A 17,905-nucleotide genomic window follows, 5' to 3' on the forward strand; every position below is an offset into this window, starting at 1 on the left:
TTGCTATGAATAAGAAATTGTGTCTCTGATCCAGAGGTTTGTGTGTTTCTGCGTGTCTCCTCTGTAAAATCTCTTTTACCATGTAAGGTAACATTCATGGGTTTCAGGGAGTAGGATGCAGACATCTTTGGGGAGGCCATTATTAAGCCTACTGTAGCACCCTCTGGTCCCCAAAGACTCATCCATCCCATGTGAAAAATACATTCACCCATCCTAAGGTCCCCATAAATCTCAACCCATTATAGCATCAGCTCAAGTCCAAATCTCATCTAAGTTTCATCAACTAAAGAGTCCCAAATCTCATATCTAAATTAGATATGGGTGCAGCTCTGGGTATAATCTATTCTGCGGCAAAATTTTTTATCTAAGGACCTATGAAACTAGAAAGCAAGTTCTGTGCTCTAAAACAGTAGTGGGACAGAAATAGGGTAACAGTCATAGATGTTCCCATTCAAAAAGGGAGAAGAGGAAAGCCAAAAAGAAGACACCAGCCAATCCCTTTCAAAATCCCATGGACAAACTGCATTAGGTTACTAAGCCTGGGAATAGCTGTGGCTCCTGCACCTGCCCTCTGTACCTGGGGCTTCACCCTCAGAGCCATCGTTTTTGATGAGGAGTACCACATGTCTGCTACTAAATAGTTTTATTAGCCCATTTCCTGCTGGTAGAATTTAGGGAACTCTGTAGCCTTCTTTCATTTCAACCACTCTGTCCCTTTTAGTCCAATTTGATAGTGTTTCTATTGGTAAACAAAACATCGTGAGTCATAGGGATTCACTCCACTGAAAGAGGCTTCACATCAGATGTTTCCTGAATAATCCTATCTCTAGTTGGGGCTTCTGCTGAGATTGGTTGAGGGGGTTTGTGAGTCACATGCCTCTTCAAAGAGCCCTCTGTGTATCTGAATACTGTAATCTTTTGTGCTTCCTAAGCAGTAGCAAAAGACTACCCACACTTACAAATAGTTAAGATAATAAATTTCATATTGTGTATATTTTACCACAATTTAAAATTCAAAAACTTTTTAAAGAAGGATGTGCAGCCATATTGTTGGCTTTCTCGCCAGAGCATGTTTTCCTTACAGTGGATCTCTTAGCTTTGGCATCTTTTGCAGTCTGGATAGGCTGAGAATTTCTCAAATCATCAAATCATAGTTTCATTTTCTAACAGTTCTCTCAGTTTATCCCTTTTCTCTCTCATTTTTCTAAAAGCAACAAGAAAAATCCAAGTCAGACCTTCATCACTGCTTGGAAACTTCAACTATACAAGTTCATTGCTTAAAAGTTCTGTTTTCTTACGATTATAGGACACAATTCATCTAAGCTTTCTACCACTGTATAACAAGAACCCTCTTTCCCTTAGTTTCCAAAAATATGTTTCTCAATTTCTTGTGAGCCCTTACCAGCAGCACTTTTAACATCTATATTTCTACAGTTTATGGTGTGTTAAGATTTTCTCTAATATGATACAGGTTTTCTCTACCATGCTGTTCACTTACTTCCAAGCCCTCATAACACCTGTATTTTTACTAACAGCCTATTCGAGCATATTAAGGCCTCTTCTATCATATTCCTAAGAATTCTTCCAGTCTCTCTACAGATTATCCAAATCCAAATTACTTCCATAATTTTAGTGTTTGTTACAGCAAAGTTGTCATAATTTGGGGCCAGAAAAATCTTTCTCTTGATGACTGAACTCACCTATTCTCCAATGTTGCTTTTTCTTTGGGGTGCCTTCCTCGTGGACTCTGGTCAAGATTAAACAAGAATAATAGTCCTACTCTTGGTGATTCCCAAGTTCAACCTCACAAATGAAGGGAAAAAGGGGCAGAAAGAGTGGTGGTTTCAGGTACCCAAATCTGTATTTGTTTCCTATTGCTGCTTTAGCAAATTGCCACAGTGGCTTAAAGCAACCTAAATTTATTCTTCTTTGGAGTCCAGTGTATACTGGGCAAAAGTTGAGATGTCAGCAGGATTCATTCCATCTGGATTATTCAGGGAAGAATGTTTCCTTACCCTTCCAAGCTTCTGAAGTCTGCCTGCGTCCCCTGTCTTATGGCTCCTTCCTGCATCTTCAGAGCCAGCAGCATAATATCTTCAAGTATCTCTCTGCCTTTGCCATCACATTATTTTCTCTGTGTCTCTGATTTACCTGACTTCCTCCTGTAAGGACTCTTAAGATTACATTGGACTTATCCAGATCATCCAGTATAATCTCCCCATCTCAAGATCCTTAATTTAATCACATCTGCAAAGGCCTTCTTACTATGTAAAGTAACATATTCATAGGCTCCAAGGTTTAGGACATGGACATCTTTGCTGGGCTATTTTTCAGCCTTCCACAACAGACAATAAACACACAGAACATATTAGATAAGCATTCAAAACCACCATTGAAAGCACACTATGAAACACTATTCTAAGGCCTTTAAATGCATAATCTCTCTTCATTCTCTGGCAATCAAGAATTCGGGCCAAGAAAAGAAACACAGTTTTCAATAAGGAAGCTCAGAAATTATTGATAACTCATAATGATCAAGAGAACAAAGTGAAAATGCCTTAGCATTGTGCTCAATGGTTTTAAGATAAGACCCTAACTTTCCTGTCCAATCTCCATCTGCATCCTGTTTACCAATCAAACTAAACTTTCAACTGTTTTCAGAAGCTCCATGGTTTTTCCTTTTCTGCCTTTGCTCAGGCAATTCATTCCATCTGAAATCTCTTTTCCGCCAACTGTGTATATCAGCATACTACTATTTCTTCTAGAAATTTATATAAGTAGAGTAATAAAGTTTGTGTTCTTTTACATCTAGCTTCTTTCAGCATATTTTTAAAAGATTTGTCTTTTTTTGTATTGCTAAATAATACTCTATTATACGATGATATTAAAAGTTATTAATCTATTCTCTTGTTGGACATTTGCATTGTTTACTGTTTTGAGTTATGAATTAAGCTTATACAAACATGGGCACAAATCTTTGCATAGATGTATTTTCATTTTTCCTTTGGTAAATACCTAGGAATAGAATATCTTCTTTGGTGTGGCATTTGTTCAACTATTTTGCCAATTTTAAGATGTGGTTGTTTTTCTTATTTTTGAGTTTGTTGGATATAAAAAGCTCCAGGAATAAATGCTCAGTGCCGTGAAGTAAAACCAGCACTCAGGCAAAAGTTTAATCCTCTCAGCAAGGCAATTGACTTCTGCAGAAGGGTGCCACTTGCGTCAATTAAGATCGCAAGAGCACAGAAAACAAAGGAGACTGGGGGGTTTTTATATCCTTAACGCAATTCCTACTTCTGTGTCCTTCCCCCATGGGCTAGGGTCGGACTGCACAATCTGAGCTGACCCTACTGGCTACTTGTACATATTTTTCTAAATATAAAAGGGCAGGGGGACGTGAGGTACAGAGGTGGAGCATGTGAGACGTGCAGTTTTGGGGACACAATGGGTGCAGGTAACCAAGGGAACAGATGTGAGTTATTGATTAGGGATGGCAGAAAAGGGGTAGGCTGTTTTACAGTAACTAGGGGCAAGGAGAAACAGGAAAGTTGAGTTTGAGAACAAAAGACAAGGAAGTTAGCAGACTACATTTTTTAAGAGAAACTCAGAAATTCATTGTATCTTACAATTCCTCCCTTTTAAATTTTCTTAAAATTTTTCTCTTCAAACTCTTTAACATGTCTTGGCTTTGCTGTTTGTTTTGATCTTCTAAAAGGAAAAGCTTACTTGAATAAGGTGGAGGAGAACTAAGGGAGGCTTTAGTAAGTGCTGTTTGTACAATCTTTTGTATTTGCCCATGGATGCATGGTATGACACATCACCTAATAGGTTCACCTAGTACGATTGCAAGAGAAATAAGAATTGAGGCTATGATTCCTTTCTATTTACCAAACCACTTTCCTAGCCATTCTGAAATAGGGTCATTTACTTCAGAATTTTTAGTTAATTCCTTGGATAAAGTGGCAAATCCCTGCAAGGCCTTTGTTATGCTTCCATTGGGAGCAGTGTTGTTTGGGATGAAGGTACAATATTGGGTTTTAATTATAACACAAACCCCACCTTTTTTGGCTAATAACATGTCTAGAGCTATTCTGTTTTCCCAAGCCATTTGGCTAGTAGGCCTTAATTGGTCAGCTATTCCTTTGATAACATCCTTGCTGTAATTAATAAACCATTGCTGATTATAATAGATGTAATTTATCCAAGCTATATTTTTATTAATAGTTACCTATGGAAATATGGATTTAAATTCTACAGCTATTTGGTCATGGACTTTGAATCTTTTAGGCACTTCTTGTGGGACTCCAATGACGTCTATGTTAACTTGAGAGTCAAAAGACCCATAAGGGGCTTTTCTTATTATTGTTTTTTTTGGCAGGGGAGGTGTCGTGGTTTTTCTTTTTCTGGTTGATGAAATGTCAGGGTGAAAAGGATAGCCAATTGGACAAGAGCGTAAGTACCACTCCACTTACCTGGCAGGGTGTCCAGTAAGTGTTCACCACAATACCACCATACATCTGTTTGAGGATGACTAAGGGCAGACTGATGGGTAAGCTGCTGGAAAGGCTTAAGCTCACGGCATCCCATTAAGCTTCCAAGGAATGCCAAATTCTCCCCCTGTGGTGACAGACACAAGGTGAAACTGACATCGGGAAAAGGAAGCTGAATGGTCCTGGGGGGCTGACTCGCAGGGTGTTGGACTTCGGGACATAGCGGAGAGAGAGCCTGGCATGATTTGTTGCCCCAAGCCGTAGAATCCTGGAAGAGAGCTACCATGCAGCCCATGCCCGGTCGACTGGGAGACCATCCGAGTGGAAAGGGGACTCTCTGGGCCTCCAGCCGGCCGTACACACAAGCATAATAACTGCTTTTATTTAATGTGCTTGGGAGGTAAGCATGCACAATGTGTTTAGGAAGCTGTATACATGCCATCTGAGGCTTTCTTCCATTTTCCAGGGGAGTGCCCCTGGAAGGTCATACTCCACCATTTTGTCTCTTCATGTACATGCCCTGGAAGTTGCTTCTCCCTGGTGTCTGCATTCAATTAACAGTTTAGTGCCGTGGGTATGGACCATAAGGAAATGGCCTCTCCCTGGTGTCAGCTGCCAATTTATCACTTTTAAAGAGGCAATGTAATAAGTGCCAAACCATCACCCGACATTCCTAGTGGGTAGGGGAAGAGCCCTCTCCTGCTCCACTCATGCCTGTCTAACTACATGTAACACACAGAACTTTTTCTTTTTTTTTTTTAAGCTCATCAGCTAATGCTAGTGCTTTTTATGTGTGGCTGAAGTTAGTGTTAGTGTTATGTTAGTGTTAGTGTTTTTTATGTGTGGCTTATTCCAATGTGGCCCAGGGAAGCCACAAGATTGGACAACCCTGTTTTTTACATACATGCCTTTGTCAGATACATGTATTGCAAGTACATCCCAATTTGTGGATTGCTCATTTTCTTAGTGGTGCCTTTTGAAGAGCAGAATTTCTTAGCTTTGATGAATGTCAATACATAAATTTGTTTTTTGGCTTTTGGTACGTAGACCAAAAATAAAATAGATATAAATATAAATATCCCCAAGAGCATAAATAATAGCAACATGTAGTAAAATAATTAAGAAGTTATGTATTTTGGATGTTTATTACCTTTGCTTTTATTTATTTATTTTTTTGAGACGGAGTCTCGCTTTGTAGCCCAAGCTGGAGTGCAGTGGTGCAATCTCAGCTCACTGCAAGCTCCACCTCCCAGGTTCACACCATTCTCCTGCCTCAGCCTCCCAAATAGCTGGGACCAAAGGCACCTGCCACCACGCCCAGCTAATTTTTTGTATTTTTAGTAGAGATGGGGTTTCACCATGTTAGCCAGGATGGTCTGGAACTCCTGACCTCATGATCCACCCACCTTGGCCTCCCAAAGTGCTGGGATTACAGGCGTGAGCCACTGCACCTGGCCTGCTTTTAATACAATTTATTTTATTTTAAGTTTATATAATTTAATTTTTAATATGACTGTGTTTAACAAATGGCTCACAGATTTTTGATACATTTTTGAAAATACATCTGTCAAATATTGTCAGCCAATTTCAGTGCATGACTGCCTGTGGTATCATTTAACATGTCCCTCTATCCTCTGTATTTCCTGAAAACTGTAGTTAAATCTGAAGGTTTGCTAGATTCAGATTAGACAGATAGATAGACAGACAGATGCATGGATACTTCAGAAGTGGTGCTGTGTATTTCCTGTTGCCTCACACATCAAGATAAAGTCATGTTTTGAGGGTTTGTGAGGTATGAAAGACTTCTTCCCTCAAAACAAACTCATCCCCCATGACAATAAATAAGATGAATATAAACAAAATGAAAAAGGAGTAAACCATGAGGTAAAAGAGAAAAGAAGAGGAATTGTCAGGAACAGAATTTGGGATGGTGGAAAGAAAATGAGGAAGGCGTAACAATTTAGTTGGCCAGTGAAGGCTGAAACCTCAGCTGGCTAGTGGGGAAAGAGAATGTAAGCTGTGAAGAAAGGTGTTTGATGCCATGAACCCTCAAAAGGAAGAGGAATTGGAAGAACGGTCTGTCACTAAGGTGAAAGTGGGAGTGGATGTAGGGCTGGAAGTCAAAAAAGTAGTTGGAAGTCCAAGAATGCCCTCCCTAATCCTGTGCAGTAATGTATTTCCTGAAGAGTAGACCAAAGATTCTAGGTTGTGGGGTACCAGGCATTGCTGAGACCAGAGCTTCTACTGAAAATGTGGTGAGAGAGGAGGGATAAGTGAAAATCTTTATATTGAATAGTGAGATTCTCCCAGCCACCTTCCCCCACTCAGCTCCACATTGCTATCATCCAGGCATATATCCTTCCACGTAGAAAATAGGAATATTAGGCCAGGCACGGTGGCTCACGCCTGCAATTCCAGCACTTTGGGAGGCTGAGGCGGGTGGATCACGAGGTCAGAAGATCGAGACCATCCTGGCTAACATGGTGAATCCCTGTCTCTACTAAAAATACAAAAAAAATTAGGCAGGTGTGGTGGTGAGCACCTGTAGTCCCAGCTACTTGGGAGGCTGAGGCGGGAGAATGGCGTGAATCCAGGAGGCGGAGCTTGCAGTGAGCCGAGATCACGCCACTACACTCCAGCCTGGGCGACAGAGCAAGACTGTCTCAAAAAAAAAAATAGGAATATTACTCTCTGGAAAAACAGACTGTCCAAGAGAACATGACAGGTATCTCTTAGTGATAAAGTGCAATATGTTCATCCTACAGGGCAGCTCACCCTTTGACAAACTCTGACCATGTGCCTTGAGCCTGCTTCTAATTAGTGCCTGATACGGTATGGCTATATCCCCAACCAAATCTCATCTTGAATTGTAGTTCCCACAATTCCCTCATGTCATGTGAGGGACTCGGTGGGAGGTAATTGAATCATGGGAGTGGGTCTTTCCCATTCTCATAATAGTGAATAAGTTTCACAAGATCTGATGGTTTTATAAAAAGGAGTTCCCCTGCACAAGCTCTCTCTTGCCTACTGCCATGTAAGACGTGCCTGTTGCCTTCTGCCAAATTACCCAGTCCCGGGTATGTCTTTATCTGCAGTGCGACAATGAACTAATACAGTTCCTTATGTTTTTCTGTGTTTGTAAAAATAATCAGCCAAAGATCATCAGTTTATTTGAGGGAAACTTCTCACATTAAAGCCAGTCACCAAAATGGAAATAAGGCACTCAAAGGAAACAGACATTGGCAGAAGAAAATTTAAAAGAAAAATGAAAAACCTACATCTGTAATAAAAGCCTCAGAAATATTCACAAAACAGCAAGAGAAGATTATAAAAAGCAAAAAGACCTGAACATGTAGAACACAACTGTATATATATGTATATATAGATATATATAGTATAAATTTAAAAAATCAACAGAGAAGTTGGAAGATAATGATAAATTTATATTCAAGAAAGTATAAGAAGACAAAGTAAAGAAAAAAGGGGAAAATATAGAAAATTAAAGACTAGGAAGTCTAACAAGGAAATCATTCCTATATGAGTAATAGGAATTTCAGAAAGAGAAAACAGAATTTGGAGGAGGGGAAATTATCAAAAATTTGAGAAAATATCTCAGTATTTAAAGACATGAGTTTGTAGGTTAAAAGGGCTCGTGGATTGTCCAGTACAATGAAAAACAACTACTTTTGCCCAAGTTCATCTCTGAAATTTCATACTCCTAAGAATAGAAGGAAATTCTGAAAACTTCCAGATAGAAAAAAACAGGCCAAAGAATAAAAAACAAAACAAACAACAACAAAAAAGATCAAATAAACAGGAATAGGAAAATGGGTTCAGATTTCTCAACAGCAACACAGAAAACAATGGAACACAGTCTTCAAAATTTTGAAGGGAAATGCTTTCCAATGCAAAAATGTACCCAACCAAATTCTCAATCAAGTGTGAGGTTAGAATAATGACATTTTGAATTCTTATGCAAAAATCTCAGAAAACCAACCAAATTCTCAATCAAGTGTGAGGTTAGAATAATGACATTTTGAATTCTTCTGCAAAAATCTCAGAAACCCAACCAAATTCTCAATTAAGTGTGAAGGTAGAATAATGACATTTTGAATTCTTATGCAAAAAATCTCAGAAAGTTTAGTCCCTGTGTATCTTCTCAAGAAGCTATTGGAAGATGTGCTCCATAAAACAAGAAAGAGGTGGATATGAGATCTAGTTGTATTAGTTCATTTTCATGCTGCTCATAAAGACACACCTGAAACTGGGAACAGAAAGAGGGTTAATTGGACTTACAGTTCTGCATGGCTGGGGAGGCCTCAGAATCATGGCATGAGGTGAAAGGCACTTCTTACATGGCAGCAGCAAGAGAAAAATGAGGAAGAAGCAAAAGTGGAAACACCTGATAAACCCATCAGATCTTGTGAGACTTATTCACTATCACCAGAATAGCATGGGAAAGACCGGCCCCCATGATTCAATTACTCCCGCCCTGCCTCCCCGCACCCCCCCCCCCCAACCTAGCTCTCTCCCACAACACGTGGGAATTCTGGGAGATACAATTCAAGTTGAGATTTGGGTGGGGACACAGCCAAATCATATCATTCCACCCCTGGCCCCTCCAAATTTCACGTCCTCACATTTCAAAACCAATCATGCCTTCTCAACAGTCCCTCAAAGTCTTAACTCATTTCAACATTAGCCCAAAAGTCCACAGTTCAAAGTTTCATCTGAGACAAGGCAAGTGCCTTTTGCCTATGAGCCTGTAATATCAAAAGCAAGCTAGTTACTTTCTAGGTAATGATTACCTCCAGGGTAAACAAGAGGTTTACAACAAATAAAATGTCATAATGTCCCAAACAGAATAATGTCCCAAACAGAAACATCAAGAAATAGCATATAGGCATTGTATTAGTCTGTTCTTGCATTTCTATAGATACCTGAAACTGCTCATTTATAAGAAAAAGAGGTTGAATTGGCTCACAGTTCTGCAGGCTGTAGGAAGCATAGTGGCTTCTGCATCTGAAGAGGCTTCAGGAAGTTTCCAAATGTGGTGGAAGGCAAAGGGGGAGCAATGGGTCTTACACGGTGGCAGCAGGGAGCAAGAGAGGGAGGAGGTGCTACACACTTCTTTTTTTTTTTTTTTTTTTTTTTTTTTTGAGACAAAGTCTCACTCTGTCACCAGGCTGGAGTGCAGTGGTGAGATCTCAGCTCACTGCAACCTCCACCCCACCTCCCAGGTTCAAGCAATTCTCCTGCCTCAGCCTCCCGAATAGCTGGGACTACAGGCGCGTGCCACCACACCCAGCTAATTTTTGTATTTTTAGTAGAGATGGGGTTTCACCGTGTTGGCCAGGATGGTCTCGATCCGTGATTCCCAACCCCCCCACCACCACCACCAGCCTCCCAAACTGCTGTGATTACAGGTGTGAGCCACGGCGCCCTGCCAGTGCTACACAGTTTAAAACAACCAGATCTCACTTACTATCATGAGAATAGCACCAAGGGGATGGTGCTAGACTATTTGTGAGAAACCCACCCCCATGATCAAATCACCTCCCACCAGGCCCCACCTCCAACGTTGGGGATTACAATTTAACATTAGATTTGGTGGGACGAGCCATACCAGGGATGCCCCAAAATTACTAAACTAAAGGGAAAAGTCAGGCTGGGAACTGCTCGGGGCAAACCTGCCTCCCATTCTATTCAAAGTCATTCAGCTGCTCACTGAGCTGTATGCATATTCTGATGGCCTCCTTTGGAAAGGCTTATCAGAAACTCAAAAGAAGGCAACCATTTGTCTCTCACCTACCTGTGACCTGGAAGCCCCCTCCGTGCTTCGAGTTGTCCCCGCCTTTCTGGACAGAACCAATGTACTTCTTACATATATTGATTGATATCTCATGTCTCCCTAAAATGTATAAAACCAAGCTGTGCCCTGACCACCTTGGCACATGTCGTCAGGACTTCCTGAGGCTGTGTCATGGACATGCATCCTCAACCTTGGTAAAAAAAACTTTCTAAATTAATTGAGACCTGTCTCAAAATTTGGGGGTTCACACATGTTATTTAGAAATATGGAAGTAAACACAGGAACAAAACCTGAAAGAATTAAAAATGCTTACCTCTGGAAAGTGGATTTAACTTAAGGAGGAACTGAACAGGAGAATGCGGATTTTGGTTACAGAAAAAAAGAGATTCAAATAAAACAGTAGAGAACATCTGTTCTGTCCTCCCTTGTGTTTATCAAGTGCTTGCCAGGCACTCAAAGTTCATTGCTGTCATTATTGTAAGAATTGAGGACTTGGGCCTCCACGTGGTATTCTATTAACACTGGCTCTTTTTTTTTTTTTTTTTTTTTTTTTTTTTTGAGACGGAGTCTCGCTCTGTTGCCCAGACTGGAGTGCAGTGGCGCGATCTCGGCTCACTGCAAGCTCTGCCTCCCGGGTTCACGCCGTTCTCCCGCCTCAGCCTCCCGAGTAGCTGGGACAACAGGCTCCCGCCACCGCGCCCGGCTAATTTTTTGTATTTTTAGTAGAGACGGGGTTTCACCGTGTTAGCAAGGATGGTCTCGATCTCTTGACCTCGTGATCCACCCGCCTCGGCCTCCCAAAGTGCTGAGATTACAGGTGTGAGCCACCGCGCCCGGCCAATCCTGGCTCTCTTAAACTGAACATCTTCAGGATTTTGCATCTATCAGGAAGGGAGATTGTGACCTCTGACAAGTTACAGTCGGCGGTAGGTATCCATGGAGAATTGGTTCCAGGACCCCCCTGGATACCAAAATCCACAGATGCTCAAGGCCCTTACATTAAATGGTGTAGTATACAGTATTTGCACATCCTCTCCTATAATTCATATCATCTCCAGATTCCTTATAATATCAAGTACTATGTAATTGTTACATAAGTAGTTGTTACATTGTATTATTTAGGGAATGATGACAAGGAAAAAAAGTCCGTACATGTTCAGTACAGATGCAAGCATTCTCTTTTTCCTCAAATGTTTCTCATCCGTGGTTAGCTGAATTTGGATGACGAATCCGCAAATCTGGAAGGCCGAACATGTTTAACTTCCCTGAGTTTATCCATTGCTAAAGCGAGAATAATTACAAACTTAGCTAGGAAGGGTGTTGCGGAAAGTAATGAATATTATACTTGCAAAGTTGTGGTTATTATTTTCTGAAAACAAACAAAAACCACTTATTGGTTGCTGTGAAAGAGGGCATCTGTCAAAGTTGTCCTTTGGAGCCAGAAAAGTATTTCTTCTAATGATGACTCACCTCTCCTCACCTCTCCTTCAACCTCGCGGCTTCTTTGGGGCTCCCTCCCCGAGGACACCGGTCAAGATTAGCCTGGGCCACAGTGCACTGGTCCTGTTCTGGGTGATGTTCCAAGCTCACTCTTTTTTAATTTTATTTATTTATTAATTTTTTTTTTTAGACAGAGTCTCACTCTGTCGCCCAGGGCTGGAGTGCAGTGGTGCAATCACTGCTCGCTGCAACCTCGATCCCCTGGGGTCAAGCCTCCTCTCATCTCAGCCTCCCAGGTAGCTGAGACTACAGGTGCGCACCACCAGGACCAGCTAAGTTTTGTATTTTTTTGTAGAGAGGAGGTTTCTCACCTATATGTTACTCAGGTTTGTCTCGAACTCCTAGACTCAAGCGATCCGCCCGCCTCAGCCTCTCAAAGTGCTGGGATTACAGGCATGAGCCTCCGCGCCCCGCCCCACGCTCAGTGTTGAAATAGTCTGGAACGGGAAACGGCAAACAGCGAGGTGTCCGAGAGAGAGTCCCGCCCTGCGTCAGTTTGCGGAACCGCCTTAGTAGAAGGAGAGAAGGGGAGTGGAGGAGGCACGGGACTGGAGGGACCAAAGTTCCCCGATGGCGGCCCGGGGGTGCGCGGCATCGCGGCTGCTCCAGCTGCTGCTGCAGCTTCTGCTTCTACTGGTGCTGCTGGCGGCGGGCGGGGTGCTCGCGCGGTGGCGCGGGGAGGGCACGAGCGCACAGTTACGGGACATCTTCCTGGGCCGCTGCGCCGAGTACGGCGCACTGCTGAGTCCCGAGCAGCGGTGAGGCAGTCGGCCGGGTGGAAGGGGAGCGGGGAAGAGGCAACGGTGGGGAGGGCCTGGGGAGGGGAAAACTGGCGCTAAAGGTCGGGGTGAGGGGGCAATGAGAGAGGCCTTGAGGGGAGAGGTGAGTGTGGACACAGCGATGGTCCTGAACGATGGGGGCGAGTGAGGAGGGGGCTGTGAAGTGTGTCTGCAGGTAAGGGGTGCGCTGTGCGGGGTCTAGAGATGAGTGTGTGTGTGTGTGTGTGTGCGTGCACACACACACACTCTGGAGGTGAGGAGTGTGTTCGTGTGTTCTAGAGGTGAGGGGTGTGTGTGTGTGTGCACTCTAGAGATGGGAGGTGTGTGTGTGTGTTCTAGAGGTGAGGGATGTGTGTGTGTGCTCTAGAGGTGGATGTGTGTGTGTGTGCTCTAGAGGTGAGGGGTGTGTGTGTGTGCGCTCTAGAGGTGAGGGGTGTGTGTTCTAGAAGTGAGGGGTGTGTGTGTGTGTGTACTCTAGAGGTGAGGGGTTTGTGTGTGTGTTCTAAAGGTGAGATGTGTGTGTGTGTTCTAGAGGTGAGGGGTGTGTGTGTTCCAGAGATGAGGTGTCTGTATGTGTGTTCTAGAGGTGAGGGGTGTGTGCATGTGTGTTCTAGAGGTGAAGGGGGTGTGTGTGTGTGCACTCTAGAGGTGAGGAGTGTGTGTATTCTAGAGGTGAGGGGTGTGTGTGTGTGTGTTCTAGAAGTGAGGGGTGTGTGTGTTCTGGAGGTGAGATGTGTGTGTGTTCTAGAGGTGAGGGGTGCGTGCATGTGTTCTAGAGGTGAGGTGTGTGTGTGTTCCAGAGGTGAGGTGTGTGTGTGTTCTAGAGGTGAGGGGGGTGTGTGTATTCTAGAGGTGAGGAGAGTGTGTGTGTTCTAGAGGTGAAGTGTGTGTATGTGTGTTCTAGAGGTGAGGGGTGTATGTGTATTCTAGAGGTGAGGAGAGTGTGTGTGTTCTAGAGATGAGGCGTGTGTGTGTGTGTGTTCTAGAGGTGAGGGGGGTGTGTGTGTGTTCTAGAGGTGAGAGGTGTGTGTTCTAGAGGTGAGAGGTGTGTGTTCTAGAGGTGAGATGTGTGTGTTCTAGAGATGATGGGTGTGTGTGTGTTCTACAAGTGAGGTGTGTGTGTTCTAGAGGTAAGAGATGTGTGTGTGTGTTCTAGAGGTGAGTAGTGTGTTTGTGTGTTCTAGAGGTGAGATGTGTGTGTGTTTGTTCTAGAGGTGAGGGGTGTGTGTGTGTGTGTAGTCCAGAGGTGACAGATGTGTGTGTGTGTGGTCTAGAGGTGAGGGATGTGTCTGTGTGTGGTCTAGAGGTGAGGGATGTGTGTGTGGTCTAGAGGTGAGGGATTTGTGTGTGGTCTAGAGGTGAGGGATGTGTGTGTGTGTGTGAGTGTGAAGGAGGGTGGAGAGGTATCCCTCTAGAAGTGAGGGTGGAGAGGTATCCCTCTAGAAGTGAGGGTGAGGTAGAGGTGAACTGGGTAACAGCCCATTGCCACCCAGCAGATGTTTAGTCTGAACACTCAGAACCCAGAATGTGGTCTCAGGTTGGAATTCCTTGAGTACAGTCCTTCCGGAATTCAAATTTCAGATCCCCTAAATCTGGAGGATTTCTGAAGTTTGGGTCTTTCTTGCCAGCGCTGCATTTCTTACTGATTTTTGTTCTTTCTGTGGCCCCCCTTTTCTTATGTTTGTGATGTCTCTTTCTTGTGCTGATCGTTTTTATTGTCGCACATTTCAGGCAAACAAAAAACAGCAGAGAACCACCTGTGTTACACACCACCCAGTATGAAAAACAGAAAGTTACAAATGCTATGGGAAATATTTTTTGAAAACTGGCATGGACCTCAAGAGGGGCTTGCACTGGAGGGTGCACCTGCTTTGCCAGAGGTGGAAGCCTTTTGCAGCATTGGGCCTTCCTCCTAACATTACACATCCTGCTGGCTGGCCTGGCCTCACCTGGTCCCCGAGCTCCACACCGGACCTAGACAATGAGACTGGCCCCACCGTTAGGTCTAAATGAAGAGGCACCTGCTGTATAGTTGACTGAATTTGTCACCTCCTGCTCGGTGCCATTTCTGCTTGTCTCTGTGAGCCTGGGGCAAGGCTGTATTCCTTAGCTCTGAGAAATCTATGCAGTGCCTTCAGAGAGACAATTCCAGTGTCAGATTTCTGAATCTGTCACCTAAGCCATGATAATTTGTTGTCTTTTTTGTAAGCCTACTTCTGCAGTTACTATATGAAAAATCTCTTGTAAAGCTTAGACAAATGGACATACTTCACAACACATTATGATGTGCATGTGTGTGTTCTTCCCAACTTGTACTTTTGCACAGGAACAAGAACTGCACAGCCATCTGGGAAGCCTTTAAAGTGGCACTGGACAAGGATCCCTGCTCCGTGCTGCCCTCAGACTATGACCTTTTTATTAACTTGTCCAGGCACTCTATTCCCAGAGATAAGGTAACACTACAACCATCTTGGGTAAAACTGTGTTCTCTGTCTGTACAGAAATGGATGGTGCGTGGGCCGGGTTGACATTAGCTGTCCCCTGCATTCTGCAGTGTCATAGAAACATCAGGCAGCACGCATAATGTGTGTGCTGAGCTCTCTGTGAGAAGCTAGCTTTGTTTCTGTATCAGTCCATTGTCACATTGCTATAAAGAAATGCCTGAGACTGGGTAATTTATAAAGAAAAGAGGTTTAATTGGTTCACGGTTCCACAGGCTATACAGGGAGAATGGCAACATCTACTTCTGGGAGGCCTCTGGCAGCTTTTACTCCAGCAGAAGGCAAAGTGGGAGAAGGTGTCTTACATGGCACGAGCAGGACCAAGGGCAGAGGGAGGTGCCACAGGCTTATAAACAACTGGCTCTTCTGAGAACTCCCTCAGGAGAACAGCAGCAAAGGGGGAAATCCGCCCCCATAATCCAATCACCTCACACCAGGCCCCACCTCCAACATAGGGGATTACAATTTTACAAGAGACACAAATCCAAATCATATCAGTTTCCAACAGTGATTCTAGATCTCCGGCTGGTTGTGGGCAGAAGAAAATTTCCTAAGTTAGCAAGTTAGTGTGAGAATCAACCCGAGGACATCAGGACATGGCCATACCTGTCACACTGGGCCTCCACATCTGGCCAGTTCTAAATAACCTTCATCCTAACTGGCCCAATGGCCTGGACCTTGAGTAATTCAGAAAACTCTCAATCTCAGTATCCTCCCGGGGGACCAGTCTCTCCATTTAATGGGTCTTAAGATTATATTTATTTAGTACCAGTTTATTTAAGAAAACCACATATCTATATTCTGTCTACACTCTCAGGTCTAATAAAATGAAAATAAATGAGAAAATTTCCATAAAACCCTTGCTTAAAACAATACCTCAAGTTTAAGGAGTGCTAGACACCATTTTTGTTTCTGTGACATAAACATTCTTAACCTGATTTTTTCCACTGTGTGTTATTTGTAAAGGCAAGTAAATGGAACTGTGAGTTTCAAAGACAGAATAGACTGAAAACATGATTTTTGAGTATATGCTGTTTTTTGAACCTTGCTGCCTTCCTGTCACTAAAAGTGGGGAAGCTGACTTTTTAACCTTCTGTTTCATAGATTCGGTGCTAGCTGATGAACTCAGTAAATACTTCCTGGGCTATTTGTTTGCCAGTCATTGGTGCTAAGGATTAAGGATGTAACAGTGAAAAACAGCCCCCACCCTTGGGGACCTTCTAGTCTAAATATAAACTGATTGGACTACGGAGGGTCAGATGAAATAGTGACTGTGGGATTTGTGTTATTGTTATATGAAAACACTATACTGGAAACTATAAAGTATAATATAAAAGCAATTTTTTTTGAGGCACTTGACACTTTAGAAAGTGCTTTTTGTGACTGCATATTATCCTGGCCACAGCTGTGGAAGAAGAGAAAGGGCTCATGCTCTGCATTTTCCAGAAGTAGAAACTGAGAAACAGGGAGATTGCATGCCTTGGTCAAGATTACATATCTAATACATGACAGAGCCAGGATTCCAGCCCAGGTCCCTTGATCATTTTTAGTGTAGGGGATCTTACCACATGCGTGTATATTTAGTACTAGTGAGGAAATATTCCATCAACATTTGCATGATACCCTGGGAATAAAGGGAGGAGAGATGCTAGCAGTGTTTGAATGAATAAATAAAGACAACGAAAAAGAATGTTCAGTTGTTGTGCAGCAGGTCAGAGTTGAATGAGAACTGGATTGCCCAACTTGCCTTGATGATACTGTGCCTGAGGAGTCGGTTTTGACTTTGTTTTGTATTTTGATGTTTTGTTTGTCTTTCCTTAGTCCCTGTTCTGGGAAAATAGCTACCTCCTTGTTAAAAGCTTTGCAGAAAACACCCGTCGTTTTATGCCCCTGGGCGATGTTCTGTATGGCAGGGTTGCAGATTTCTTGAGCTGGTGTCGACAGAAAAATGCCTCTGGTAAGACTCCTGCACGAATCACAGGAGACTTAAGAGCTCCTATTTACTATGCATTACCATTGTGCTAAATGCTTTCATATGCATTTATTTCACTTGATCCTCTCCGTGTCCTCTGAGATAAGTGGCAAGAATAGTTAATAATAACAATACTACAGAATACTTAACTTTTGCAGGTGCCAGTCTAAGCACTCTCTGTCTCTCTCTCTCTCTCTATATATATATGCATATATATATACACACACACATATATATACATACATATGCACACACACATATATACATATATATACACACACACATACACATATATATATGTATATACACACACACACACATACTCATTTGATGCCCACAACAGCCTCATGGGATCCTATCATAATCCCCATTTTGATAAATGAGGAAACTGAGGCACAGCAAGACTGAGAAACCTGCTTAGGGGACATAGCTAGTAAGCAGCAGACAGTCTGACTCCAGAGCCCATTTTCTCAACCTTGCACAACTCTGCCTTACTATCCTCATTTGTCCAGAGGGGGAAGCTGAGGCTTAGGGAGGTTAAATGACTGGAAGTGGTAAGGCTGGGTCTCAGTCCTGTCCTGATGGATTCTGAAGCCTGTGCCCTTTAACACCACTCCAGGCCGCTGGCAGATATTTCCAGATCCAAGTCACAAGGAAAGTTAGAGTCACAAGAGCTGGCCTGAATGTCCTACAAACTCTCCTCATTCATCCATTTGTGGTGCTAGGAGCTGGAGACACAGCAGTCCCCATCTTCAGGGAGCTTATAGCCTCATGGGGGATATTAGCTCGAGTGATATGGGCTGTAATGCAGGAAAAATGGTGTTCTGAGGAGTAGCAGAGTGAGACACCAG

The 17,905-nt window shown here is 43.1% G+C and overlaps 1 protein-coding gene across 1 annotated transcript in view; it reads left to right on the forward strand.

The window, feature by feature from the left end:
* Positions 1 to 12,231: 12,231 nt before the first annotated feature.
* The window catches only part of BST1 (bone marrow stromal cell antigen 1), a 29,785-nt gene continuing 24,111 nt past the window's right edge, over positions 12,232 to 17,905 (forward strand). The window contains exons 1-3 of the mRNA XM_054486116.2: positions 12,232 to 12,560; positions 14,908 to 15,034; positions 16,904 to 17,039. Coding sequence (XP_054342091.1) covers positions 12,373 to 12,560; positions 14,908 to 15,034; positions 16,904 to 17,039 — 451 coding nt within the window. The 5' untranslated portion in view covers positions 12,232 to 12,372. The remainder of the gene's footprint in view (positions 12,561 to 14,907; positions 15,035 to 16,903; positions 17,040 to 17,905) is intronic.

Source organism: Pongo pygmaeus, chromosome 3 (genome assembly GCF_028885625.2).
Source record: "Pongo pygmaeus isolate AG05252 chromosome 3, NHGRI_mPonPyg2-v2.0_pri, whole genome shotgun sequence".
In the NCBI taxonomy this organism is placed as follows: Eukaryota; Metazoa; Chordata; class Mammalia; order Primates; family Hominidae; genus Pongo; species Pongo pygmaeus.